The sequence below is a fragment of the Sinocyclocheilus rhinocerous genome, unplaced genomic scaffold, assembly GCF_001515625.1.
Source record: "Sinocyclocheilus rhinocerous isolate Xijiao unplaced genomic scaffold, SAMN03320098_v1.1 scaffold1708, whole genome shotgun sequence".
NCBI lineage: Eukaryota > Metazoa > Chordata > Actinopteri > Cypriniformes > Cyprinidae > Sinocyclocheilus > Sinocyclocheilus rhinocerous.
In genome coordinates, this window is record NW_015648635.1 from 1,108,898 (window position 1) to 1,122,488 (window position 13,591).

Sequence of the window (13,591 nt, forward strand, 5' to 3'; positions counted from 1 at the left end):
TAAACTTCATTTTAATGGTGCATTGGCAACTACGTGAAACTTACTTCAGCTAGTTGCCAATGCAACATTTCTCAATTTCATTTAGTTTAACTTGATGTAGGGTGAATTCAGGTAAATTGGGAAACTTTTTCCTCTTTAAAATGACTGACAAAAATGTCCCAATTATCATGAATTTACCTACTACCATAACTAATAAATAAATCAATTAATTAAAACTAGTAAAATCGACAAAACACAACAAAATTACTAAAACTTTAAAATGAAAATGAAAACAGAAAATGTAAAAAATAAAACGGAATTCAAAATATTAATGAAAACTATAATAGTATGTTTCAATGATATGAAAATAACTGATGTAAATAGTACACAGTAATGCTTCGTTCTGTGGGCTTAGTTGCAAAGTTACTTTATCAGCTGTTTCTTGGAACAAAAGAATGAAACATTTATAAACTACTGATTTCATATTATGAGCTATTATGAATTTTTTTGTTACCAAACTAGTGGATCTGACCAATGAGAGTGGCGAAACGGCGCGCTCGCCCCGCCCCCTCGCAGCATCAGCAGCCCCGCCCCTGGTGACGTACCGCGCTCAGCTGTGCGGTAAACAGCGGCGGCGAGCGGCTGCGGATTGATGCCGACCCCACCGCGTGGACGGACGGTCAGCATCAAGAGGCGACATGCCTACTGCTGCTCCTCACCCGTTTGTCCTTAGACCCTCTGACACCCACATCCTCACCACCTCCACCCTGCGGCACTGATGAAGCCTCCTCTGTCGAACCCACACCGGGCCGAAGGGCGGATAGAGGAGAGAGAGGATGTACTGGCGCGTCGGCTTCGCCTGGAGCCGCTCCTGCGCGGTTGAGCTGGGCCAGAACAAGAGCCTCTCGCTCGGCTTGTGCGGCTCTGAGGAGCATCTCTCGTTGTGTGGGTACATTATCGCCTACCCGCTGCAGGAGTACGGAGGGATCATGTCTGCGTTAGGATTCGACTCCTGGTGGAGGAAAACGCTCTACATCACCGGGGGCGCGTTGCTCACCGCCGCTGCCTATTTACTACATGAGCTGCTTGTCATTAGGTAGCTATTATGGAATCTATCTATCTATCTATCTATCTATCTATCTATCTATCATTGCCACCCATGCAGCGTTTATATATTAGCACTTTATATATAAGCACTGCATAGACAGTAATACTAGTAGTAGTAGTGATGATAATGATAAAAATAATTATAATTATTATTACTACTATCTATGCAGTGCTTGTGCTTTTATATATATTTAATAATTTATAGAAATATATGATAAAATATATTTATTAAATGTTTTAGATTTAATTTAATGTTTATATTTTAATATATTAATATTTTAGATTTTATTTAATATATTATAAATAATATTTAATAATAATTATACATAACAATAGTACTTGGTATTATTATGATTATTATTATTACTATTTATGTAATGCTTATATATTTTAAGAATTCTCCTTTGTGTGGAGTGAGAGGGGCATGAACAGGGTCTTTAAGTAAGAAAAATTACCTAAATTAATATCCTGGACAATCATGTCAACAGAATGCAATGCAGTCCATTCGTTATCCTACACTGGAGAGTGATGAATGAATACCTGCTAAGTGGTTGAATTTTGAGCAGGATGTTATTTTTTTTTTACCTCGTCTAAAGTCTGAATGTTGACATGTTGATGTGTGCTATATCAAGGGCATGGTTGCAGGAGCGTCTCTATGTGTAGGCCTTAAGGATAATATCTCCTTGTGTTATTGTGATGTGACAGAATGACCTTTATGGACTCCTCATGAGAGCATGTAAATAGTGACCCGTCAATATAGTGATCAGAGCTAGCTGGGTTTAATTCTGTGCTTTTGCTTTGTCTCTGACCTTTGCAGAAATGGCAGTGCTGTTAGTCCTCAGCAAAACATCTCAGGTTACACAAGGCCCTGGGAAAGACTTGGTGTTATTTGACGATCATTCACATGAGCTATTGATTCAGACATGCATTACACAAATATAATTACATATTATTAATTGTTTTAAGATCAGACACATAATCATAAGTACAAAACTGAAGAGAAAACACTATTGACTATGATGCTTTTAATGTGTTTCAGCACCAGAGAAGTGGACAGCGACTAAATCCTGCTGATAGAAAACACTAAAGACTGAACTCTGAATCGATCTGAAGTGTTCCTAGTATATTTCTGGTGCATTTTGAAACAAAATGGATAATTTTAGGATTTGATGAACTCGGTTTAAAAATGATCAAATGTAAAAAAAAAAAAAAAAAAAAGAAAGAAAAAAAATCCCATAGACATTAAAGGAGGTACCTGAATAGGTAACCAGAATATTCAGAATATTAACCATAAAACACATTAAAAACAACCTAAAAATCTATTTCCCATAGACATTAAAGGAGGTACCTGAATAGGTAACCAGAATATTATAGCAACCAACCATAAAACACATTAAAAACAACCTAAAAATCTATTTCCCCCCCTACTGTCTTAAGTAATTTAATTTAATAATATACTTTCTTCCAAAGGCAATTAAAAGTATCTAATGGGCCCAAAGCTTTGCACAATAGATGATGCTGTATATGGTCATTTTGAAAAGTTTCTGGTGTGTTTTGAAACAAAATTGCTCATTTTAGAATATGATGAAGTTGGTTTAAAAATGATGAAATGTCCAAAAAAAAACAGAGACACTGAAGGAGGTAACCAAGCTATATATAGAGACCAAAATATTATAGCAACCAATCTGAAAACACATTAAAAACAGCATAAAAATATTTTTCCCCCCTACATAATTCAATTTGATAATATATTTTCTCCCAAAGTAATAATATGATTTCTACCATTAGTATCTAATGGGCCCAAAGCTTTTCACAGTAGATGGTGCTGTATCTTGCTCATTTTGGACAGATTCTGGTGCATTTTTCAAACAAAATTGATAATTTTATGATGTTTTAGTGTATTTGTGAACTGTTTGATCTCCATTAATTTCGAATACACTTCCATATTTGCTGCCCTGTAGGAAGGAACAGGAGTTGGACTCTGAAGATGCCATCATTCTGCATCAGTTTGCCCGGCCCAAGACTGGAGTCCCTAGCCTGTCCCCTTTCTGCCTGAAGATAGAAACATACCTGCGGATGGCGGACCTTCCTTACCAGGTATCAAAATATATGATGATGATGTTATGTTGTGAAAAGCGATGGATGTTTTTCAAACACACAAGCTATTTTCTCCTCAGAACTATTTCGATGGGAAGCTGTCTCCTCAAGGGAAGATGCCATGGATGGCGTATAATAAGGAGCAGGTGTGCGGGACAGAGTTCATCATTGACTTCCTGGAGGAGAAGCTTGGCGTGAACCTCAACTCCAGCCTGAGTCCTCAGGAGAAAGCCATCTCACGTGCAATCACCAAAATGGTGGAGGAACACTTCTACTGGTGAGAATGAGCTGGTTTTTCTTCACATATGGTCTAAATCACCCTGATATTTGAATAAACATCTTCAGTTCTTCATTATATTGTTGAAAGACAGAGATCAGATTCACTTTCATTAGTGGATTCCAACTTGAACTAGTTGAAGTTACTGAACGACTAAAATGTGTTGATAATCTAAATGCGATGCGCTTTGCTTTAGGACGATAGCATACTGTCAGTGGGTGGACAATGTGGAAGAGACACAGAAGATGTTAGCCACAAACGGGCCGCTGAGTGACCTGCTCAGATGGATCTTGAGTCAGGTGACCGGCAGCATCGTGAAGAGAGAGATGTACGGCCACGGGATCGGACGCTTCTCCAAAGAGGAGGTTTACTCTCTGATGGAGAAAGACATGCGCACCCTTGCCACATTCCTTGGTGTGTTTTGAACATCTGAGGCACAGTTTTTTTTAGCTTTATTGGCAGGATTTGTAGCATTTTAGTCATTTTTCATATTTAATCTAGATCAGGGGTCCTCAACTCTGGACCTCTGGACCTGGATCCACTTTCCTGCAGAGTTTCACTCCTACCCTAATCAAACACACCTGAACAAGCTCATCCAGGTCTGCAGGATTACTACAAAATTGCAGGATGGTGTTTAATCCAGGTTGGATCTAATCTCTGCAGGAAAGTGGATCTCGAAGTCCAGAGTTGAGGATCCCTGATCTAGATCATTCTTTTTTTTTTTTTAAACGGGTTGCAAAATAATGCAGCAATGGATCTGTGCTGCCCTCTAGTGCTCAGTAAGCCTAAATCCTCCTTTCACACTGGAAAAAAAAATATTTTTTTACTTAGTATTTTTTTGTCTTATTCTCCAGTACAAATAAGTAAAGATTCCTATATCAAGATACACTTTACTTGAGATGCAAAATTACTTGTTTTCTGAAAAATGTGAGGTTATGCTTAAAACAAGTGGGGTAATAAAAATAAACTTAATTCTAAGGCAAAACAAGATTATTTTTCTTACTCCGTTGACAAATATTTTTTTGTTTTAAGCATAAACAATTTTATACCACTTTATACATTAATTTTGATAAATTTGTCAGAAAACAAGACTCGAAGTAATTTTACTTTTCAAATAAACGTCTTGATGAATAATCCTGAAAGAGCATACTCTTACTACAAGTGAATTGCTATGAAAACTTTCCTTCATGGAATAAAAGATAAGGTAATTGCAACTTTTTATCTCACAATTCTGACTTATTTCTCTCAATTCTGAGTTTTTATTTCACAATTCTGGCATTTTTTTCTCGCAATTGAGAGTTTATATCTCACAGTTCTGACTTTTCTTCTCAAAATTGTGATGAAATAGACTCATAATTGCTAGAAAGAAAAAGTCACATTTACATTTTTTTTATTCCATGGCGGAAAAAAAACATGATGAGATGTAAATTTAGAAATCAGAGGGAAAAATTCACAATTGTGAGACATATTTTCACAATTCTGAGATCAAAATAGTCAATTTCAAGATGTACACTTGCAATTCGGAGGAAAAAAGCCAGAATTGTAAGATAGAAGTTTGCAATTATGTGAAAAACATTCATAATTGTCAGATAAACAAAATCGCAATTACCTTTATTATTTTTTTAGTCTGTGGTAGAAACAAGCTTCCATAGGTACCTGAGCCATATCTACAGACCAGAACATCATAGCAACAAACCAGAAACCACATAAAAAAAACATAAAAATTATTTTTCTATTGTCTTATATAATTCAATTTAATAATAGAATTTATCCCATAGGCAATAAAAAGTATCTAATGGGCCCGAAGCTCTCCACAGTAGATGCTGCTGTATTTGGTCATCTCGCTCAGGCCATGTGGACTCTCCCAGGGACACGTCCGGAGCAGTTAATCAAAGGTGAGGTCATGAACTTATGCTTTTTGTGTATGGGAATACTGTCATATAAAGTTTTGAGCGCATTAACTGACTGAAGCTGCTTCATCGGTGCAGGCGAGTTCATCAACCTGGCCATGTACTGTGAGCGAATCCGCCGCAAATTCTGGCCGGAGTGGTTTGTGGACGTCGACGACCTTTACTACGATGGACTGAGCGAGGAGCCGGATTCTCCTTCCCAGCTTCCGGATTTGGGTCTCTACTCACGCAGCGGCAGCTTCCAGGAGCAGGAAAGCGCTCTGTCGCACCACGACACGCCGTCACCGGACAGCGACATCACCGGGCGCTCTCTGTTCGACTCGGACATGGACACCGAATGCTCGGAAATGGAGCAGTTGAAGTGAAAACCATACCCTCTTGATGATGTATCTGCACGGGCCCCGCCCCCTTTGTTCTCCCACAAGCCCTTTAGCAGGGGAAGGGCTGGTCAAATAAAGATGTGGTGACATGACAGCGGTTTTCCCAGACTCTCGGCAATAAAGCCGACGGGAAAGGTATTCTGACACTTAATTTAATTAATGAGAAAGAGGATTTTATTAAACGAGGTAAGGTCAGGCCATAGAGAATCCAGGAAGAAAAAGTATCAAACAGAATAATAAAGATGGATGAAAGCGCGAGAATGGAACGGAGTGAATGACGCTTCAGCCGCATCACTCCTCCTGCGGTGTGACATCATCACTGCGCTTGACATCAGCAGAATGACATCATCACATGTGACCACTTCCCTTTCACCGTGTGTGTTTGTAGCTAAACAGCATTTCTTACAGCCTGGGATTTATTATTATAGCCTACGGCTAGACAGACAGAAAGAAGGGTTTTGGGTTCTGATTGAAAGATACTTGTGTGAAACAACTTGACTGATTTAGACGGCACAATATCTCATAGTCAATCTAAAATTCACGTCGTTTTATTCGGTCAAATCTACAAAGCTAAGACTGGAATATGCAGAGCGAGAAAACTGATGGATGGCTATTGTGAAAATGTTTTTATTTTCTCAAACCATTGCAGCGCAGCAGAACTCCCAAATTGATGATCTTGCCATTTTTATTTTTTATGGCCAATTATGCAATGCATTAATGAATAATTCAACCAAAAATGAAACTTCTGTAATTTAATCATCCTTATATCATTCCTAGCCTAAATGACTTACTTTATTCTGTAGAACATAACGGATACATTTTGAACAAATTTTAACCACTTATTTTCATACAATACATACAAAAGCATACAGTGACCAGAGGCAGTCAAGATGTAAAAAAGCACCAAAAAAAGTGGTTTATATGACTTATGCACTATATTTTAGGTCTTCTGAAGTTACATAGTGGCTTTATGTGAAAACAGCTTGACGTATGAAATAATAGTGCCAAAATTCTTCTTCTTCTTTTTTTTTTTAATAGAACCATTTATTTAGTCAAAATTTAAAATAAATAAATTAAAAAGTTAGCTTTTTTTTTTGGAGTATCATATTAGATACATCTGGCTTTTATGGCTCATATAATATATAATATAAGAGAATATATTATATGACTTGTGCACTATATTTGAGGTCTTCTGAAGTTACATAGTGGCTTTATGTGAAAACAGCTTGACGTATGAAATAATAGTGTCAAAATTCTTCTTCTTCTTTTTTTTTTTAATAGAACCATTTATTTAGTCAAAATTTAAAATAAATAAATTAAAAAGTTAGCTTTTTTTTTTGGAGTATCATATTAGATACATCTGGCTTTTATGGCTCATATAATATATAATATAAGAGAATATGGAGCTCATGCTCAATTTTATTCAGGTATAACAGACTATTTACATAAAATGCATATAAATATCAGTTGTCACTCAAGCCTGATGTATCATATTTGATACTCACATTTTACCATGATTTTTCTAAAAAATGATGTGTGGATAATCAAGTAAGCCTAAGTTGCTTCCGTCCAGTAAATATTCATCTTGAAATATAACTAACAATATAAAAGTTATTTTTATGCTTATTTAATAAAAATCAGTCACAGCAAAAAGACACGTGAACCACAACATTATTAGAAAGAAACTAAAAGGCCTTTTACTTGCTAAAAAAAAGTATAAACTATCAATCTGATGACAGAAGGCATGTAGTAGATTGTGTACAACAGGTTTTTCAGCACAGTTTTGATCATGTTCATAATTTAGAGGCTTATTTAACTTTTATGGTTTAATATCAGTCATATCTCATCAATACTCCCTGCACGTTTAAATGTGGACATATTATTATTTGATTTTGGGTGAATTATTCATATAGGAGCAAATACGGTGAATATATAAATAAGAAAATGGACAAATATGATCATTTATTTGTTTGAGGTTCAGTCTATTTTCAGTTACAAGAAAATGTTGAATGCAGCCATGCTACTGAAATCTATATCATGCGAGACTCGTGTATATGTTTGCAGCTGTTCTATGTGCTGAATGTGTAGCTAAGAACATCACTTGTGTTTGTCGAACAGCAAACAATTCAGATGGATCTGTGATTGTGCAAGAGCACCTCCTGTGGGCTGCATCATTATTTACTCCGACAGAAAACACTGGACCAGAATAGAACAGAATACCCTGGTAATGCAGCAGTGTTTCTCAAATGCAGCCATTACAGGAGACGCATAACACAATACAGATGGAGACAGACAGCTGATGTGTATGTGTGTGTGTGTGTGTGTGTCCATCTGCTGCATGACTGAGTCACTGAGTCATCGTCACACATGAACACACTCGCAGGAATGATCTCCTAGGGGCCGATGCACAACGAATGACACATGCAGGACGGGAGACTTATGTTTTTCTGTTCCGTAGTGAGATATAATCTGTATCTTGCTGTGCCGTACAAACGTCCTTCCTGTTGCCACAAAAACCCATTTAATATCTTGAACATAATCCTGCATTAAGATGCTGTCTATATAGAGCACTTATTAGAAAGAATGGAAAGTGTCTCGCCATTTTTACGCCCTTCAAATACAAATGCATTTATCTGATGTTTGTTCAAATGCAACATTATTAAGAATTGTGTAGGAAAAAACGATTTTAAATAAACATAAGCTTAATTAACTGGTGCTTTATCAGAAATAAAAGGTTTGCGTCCCAGTAATTATTTAAATGTTCCAAAGACTTAAAGGAACAGTTCACCCAAAAATGAAAATTTGCTGATGATTTACTCATCCTTGGGCCATCCAACATAGAGATGAGTTTGTTTTTTCCAAAAGAACAGATTTGGAGAAATTTTGCATCACTTGCTCACCAGTGGATCCTGTGCAGTGAATGGGTGCCGTCAGAATGAGAGTCCAAACAGCTGATAAAAACATCACAATAATCCACAAGTAATCCACACCACTCCAGTATATCAATTAATGTCTTGTGAAGTTGGAGAAAGCAATATTATTAATAGAGGACTCATATTTTAACCCGAAGCAATGGTTTGAAGTTAAAAATGTCTTAAAGATAAATTTGTTTCTTTTAAACACACAGATTTTCACTACACAATACATTAGCTGATGGACTGGAGTGGTGTGGATTACTTGTGGATTATGGAGATGTTTTTATCAGCTGTTTGGACTCTCATTCTGACGGCACCCATTCACTGCAGAGGATCCACTGGTGAGCAAGTGATGTAATGCTAAATTTCTCCAAATCTGTTCTGATGATGAAACAAAATCATTTACATCTTGGAAGGCCTGAGTAAATTTTCAGCAAATTTTCATTTTTGGGTGAACTATTCCTTTAAAGTATAAAGTCATAAAATTGGCAGCCAGTCTTGAGTAAAACCATATTCTTTCTTAAGATGTTTGTTTGTTTGCTTGTTTGTATTGTTCTTGATTTAAGACTGTGCCTGATTCTAAAAAACCATTATTTATATTTTTTTAAATCTTTTTTTTGTGTATGTACTATATGTTATTCCTGGACCACTTGACCTTTTTTTATTTATCGCTTGTGATTTAATTTATATTTTGAAAGTATTGCAAAAGACTTATTATTGACTTTTAATGAGTTTTTCATGAATATCTGTAGTTGTTTAGTTCCTGTGAGATCTGTATGTTTTTCTTTTTGATTATATTGAATGAATTTCAGATGATGCTCACTAGGCCAGAATTCAAGGCTGGTCTTCAAAAACTCACTACAAGCGTTACAGACTATTGCAAATGAATTTTTAATGGTTCCTTGTTGAGCTTTAGTTTTATCATCCATACATGACAGTCTTGTAGTTATTTTCCTCACAAGACATACGGCCCCACTCATATGCCAAAAGTGATGGAAATATGGCAACCCAAAGATGGAATAATGTTGGAAAGGCAATGGTAAAAGTTCAAGTCTCATGTTTCTTTACATGTGTGTGTGCTGATTTTAGAGCCATATTACAGAGTCTATGTTGTGTGTATCATGACCCTGGTGGATTTATTATGGGCTATACATAATATTGGGGAGGGAGGGGTTGTGTTCATGAACTAATGGTCACTGTAACATAAGGAACCCAAATTGTCTGACGAATGTATTAAAGATAAAAAAAAAGATTTCATGAAATATAGCTGTATTAAATGAACTGTTCCTGGTTGTATGTGTGGTTTCTGATTACAGTTCATTCTTTAATTCTTAATATTTACTAATAGGCCTACATATAATTTAGAAGGATTTTTAAACTCCCTCATTTCTGTAGCCTACAGAACAACTACTTAAATTATATCAAATATATTGTCACAAAGCTAAATTATAATAAAAACATTTTATTGTGCGTGTTATATGTTTAATAGTTTAATTATTTATTAAGTTAATTTAAATAATCAATTGCAAACTGGTATTTGTTATATGATTTTAGGTTATTATCTTAATCATAAACGTTAGCCTACTGGTTTGTAACGCAAATACGTTTACTGCACTATTATTATTTTCGCGGCTAATGAAACGGAAGTTCGCACATTCAAACAAAATAACTTCCGCGTTTGCCTGTCTTGTGTGCCAGATTGTTTTAAATCTTAAAATAAGATGTTGAGCACACAGAGGGTTTAAAATAAATTCAGTTTAAAAGCTGATATTCAACCTTAAGCAAGATTGATCCAACGTTTTTATGTGCCACCTGTTCCAATACAACTTTCTAACGTTAAGAACTTCCTCTCAAACACAGCCTGATGCTCACGCTACAAAAGTCAAATTAATATGATTCACCACCAACATAAAATGACTTGAGGCTTTTGACTTGCACGTTACCAAACCTATACAAACCTCTACAGGTAGGCTACCATCTGAACTGACAACACACTTGGCAAGGTGAGTGACTAGAAACGGTATATTTATAAAATACACCCCCGAGCTCATATTCCATTAGGCTACTTTATGACAATATATTTGACAAAACAGAACATGCAAACGGATAGACAACTGTAATATCTCAATTTCATTAAGAATTGTTTTTCTCCAACACATTATCGTCAGTAGATGGCGCTCACAACACACACACACACACACATAAATGCGGCTTTACTGTTTTTCAAGGCAGTGAAAATTTCCAAGGCCCTAAGATTCACTATTCATTATTAATACACAGTAAATAAAATTGGCATCTAGTGTTTTGGTCGTTTTCCTAAAATTGTACATTGATGGAGCAGTAAATTGATTTACAGGAAATGGCCGATGATATTTGAAAAGACCGGCATATTTTAATTTTAATTAACAGCTCACTAATGTTGTAGCAGTAGTCTGTTATTTTGTTTCCATGAATGTATTTTAATTTGCTTGTTTGAATTTTGAAAAACAAGTTTTAGATCCAGAATAGCATCATAAAATATTCATATAGGCTACGTCTCTGATCTGTTTCTGGACACGTTTGAACCCGTCAAATCCGTCTTCATTGCCAGTGAAATGGCATTTGCCTCCATGGTCACGCAGAAATCGAAGAGAAGGAATTGCAACGGTCTGCGATGGATCTACAGCATCAGCTCATCCCGAGGCAACATTATATTCAAACAGCCTTGATGCTCGAATAATGTGTGAAATTGTGAATCCATTTATCTTGAGGATCTTCATGCGCGGGGCACAGATTCATGAGAGGCACTTCTTTATATAAAAACGTATTCATTTAATGACAAAAGGCGTTTAAAAACTGTGCAATTTTTCTGTCAAAACCAAAGACATTACTGGTCTCAATAGGGCACACTGACAGCTTGTGCTTTGGCAGTGCCAGGTTAAGTGCACAAATATACAAGTACTATTCACAGAGCCATAGAAAATTCTAAATAAAAATCCACGCACAATGTCCTTGTTTTTCGATGCAGGCCATCAAATCATTGTAACACAGCTGGTGTAATATTTCCCGTTAAAAAAAGAGACAAATTTGGGATAAACAAGAAACACAATAGAGCAAACAGATACAAACATATTGAGGCTTATACATTTAGTTGACGCACAAATTCACACAATGTTACTATAATAATAATGGGCAAGAAAAACTGGCCTCTTATTATTATTATTATTATTATTATTATTATTATTATTATTATATTGTCGTTGTTGTTTTTAAATCTTGATCGGTGTTAATTACAAGCAAGAACAACTAGCCTCTATATTATTATTATTATTATTATTATTATTATTATTATTATATTGTCGTTGTTGTTTTTAAATCTTGATCGGTGTTAATTACAAGCAAGAACAACTAGCCTCTATATTATTATTATTATTATTATTATTATTATTATTATTATATTGTCGTCAATGTTGTTTTTAAATCTTGTCATTTCCATATAAAGCGTTTCCAGACAAATGAATGAAATTAAATAAAAACTTGGTTTGTTTTTATCTTTCATATAAAATATCATAAATTATACGAGTCAGTTTTGGTTTCTTTTAGATTTCCTAAACCAGAAAAGGGTAAATAAACAAAAATGGTTTAAATTAAGAGGAGGAAAAATCTGAATAAACAAGCCACTGTCTCAAATCATGGACGCTTTTGGTGCATTCTTATAGAAATTCACTCAAAATGTTAAGAAAACCCCAATTGGGTGGTTACTTATAAAGAGCTGGTATCATTTAATATTATTTATAGAAATAGAAATTTCGATATGGTCCACAGCACTGTGCGATTCTGGGTTTTACTGTTTTCCTCAGGCCTCTGTTTTGCACCAGCAGTGTGAATCCGTGATCTGCATGAAATCGGGCTGCTTTGCCTGTGAACGACACACAGCAGCACTTGGCAGCCTTTGTTGTGACCGAAATGAGACTTTTAAAGAATTGATCACGTTTGCATTTAACAGTGATACTTTTAGATAAGTTAATATAGCTACATGATGTTAATAATAATGTTAATAATAATAATAAATATTATTATTGTTGTTGTTGTTGTAGTTAGATTATTTATTTATTTAAATAATTTAGAGATATTTAGTTTATTATTATTATTATTATTAGGTTATTTATTACCATTCATATATAAAGGCTAATAAAATGCAGACAATCTTAATGAGTATTAAACCTTTTGTGATCGTGACGGAAATAGTAATAATAATAATAATGAAGCATTTGCCATTAATATGTGTAAGAGAACGCACAGTAGACTGCACCAGATTAATTTCAATCAGTAATAAACCTTTTGTGGTCATGAGGGGAAGATGGCGCGCCCCTGACGCCTTTTTTTCACAGCTTTCGGTTGGAAGTGATATGATGCTTTCACAGATCCCCGGATTTGAAAAGAAATCTCTTAAATAAAAGAATATTTACGTTCCCTCTTTAGGTTCAGCCGCGGCGCGTAACGCCTCAGAGCGTGTTTTCTCGCGCCCGTGCCCATATATTGTTCGCGCCACCACGCGCGCTCCGCGCCCTCGGAGGTGCCACACACAGAGACACTTCATCACCGTCGGTCCGCCCCGAGCGGGCTTGTGACCGGGACAAAGAGACAGTCGATTATGTTCAGGCCGCCTCTTTCTCACGGAACAGGTGTCTGCGCGCCGTGGTGAGGCGAGGCGTCCCCGTACACATCCTCGTTCCCGGCCATCGGTCCGTTTTGGGGCGTCATTCGCTTCTCCTTCTGACGCCGGTTGCAGAACCAGACCCGCACCACCTCCTTCTCCAGCTGCAGGCTGTTCGCCAGCGAATTGATCTCCGACGCACCGGGTTTCGGGCACTTGAGGAAATGGCTCTCCAGGGCCCCTTTGACACTCACCTCGATGGAGGTCCGCTTTTTCCTCTTCCTCCCCTG

General features: G+C 36.3%; 2 protein-coding genes across 2 annotated transcripts in view; one reads left to right on the plus strand and one right to left on the minus strand.

Moving 5' to 3' along the window:
• Positions 1-632: 632 nt before the first annotated feature.
• On the plus strand, positions 633-6,743 carry LOC107710104 (failed axon connections homolog). Its single transcript, XM_016514813.1, has 6 exons — positions 633-1,075; positions 3,048-3,183; positions 3,264-3,460; positions 3,657-3,874; positions 5,239-5,355; positions 5,449-6,743. Exons 1-6 carry the CDS (start codon positions 816-818, stop codon positions 5,733-5,735), a joined length of 1,215 nt encoding a protein of 404 aa, XP_016370299.1. The 5' UTR covers positions 633-815; the 3' UTR covers positions 5,736-6,743.
• Positions 6,744-13,016: 6,273 nt separating this feature from the next.
• LOC107710086 (POU domain, class 3, transcription factor 2-like) overlaps positions 13,017-13,591 on the minus strand; it is an 850-nt gene continuing 275 nt past the window's right edge. Inside the window, exon 2 of the mRNA XM_016514792.1 lies at positions 13,017-13,588. Within this exon, the coding sequence (XP_016370278.1) occupies positions 13,319-13,588 (270 nt within the window). The 3' untranslated portion in view covers positions 13,017-13,318. The remainder of the gene's footprint in view (positions 13,589-13,591) is intronic.

Excerpts from the sequence above, each read along its gene's own strand:
- LOC107710104 (XM_016514813.1), top strand. The coding sequence starts at position 816 with ATGTACTGGCGCGTCGGCTTCGCCTGGAGCCGCTCCTGCGCGGTTGAG. Across the intron at positions 1,076-3,047 it reads CATGAGCTGCTTGTCATTAG|GAAGGAACAGGAGTTGGACT; the intron begins GTAGCTATTATG and ends GCTGCCCTGTAG. Across the intron at positions 3,461-3,656 it reads GTGGAGGAACACTTCTACTG|GACGATAGCATACTGTCAGT; the intron begins GTGAGAATGAGC and ends GCTTTGCTTTAG.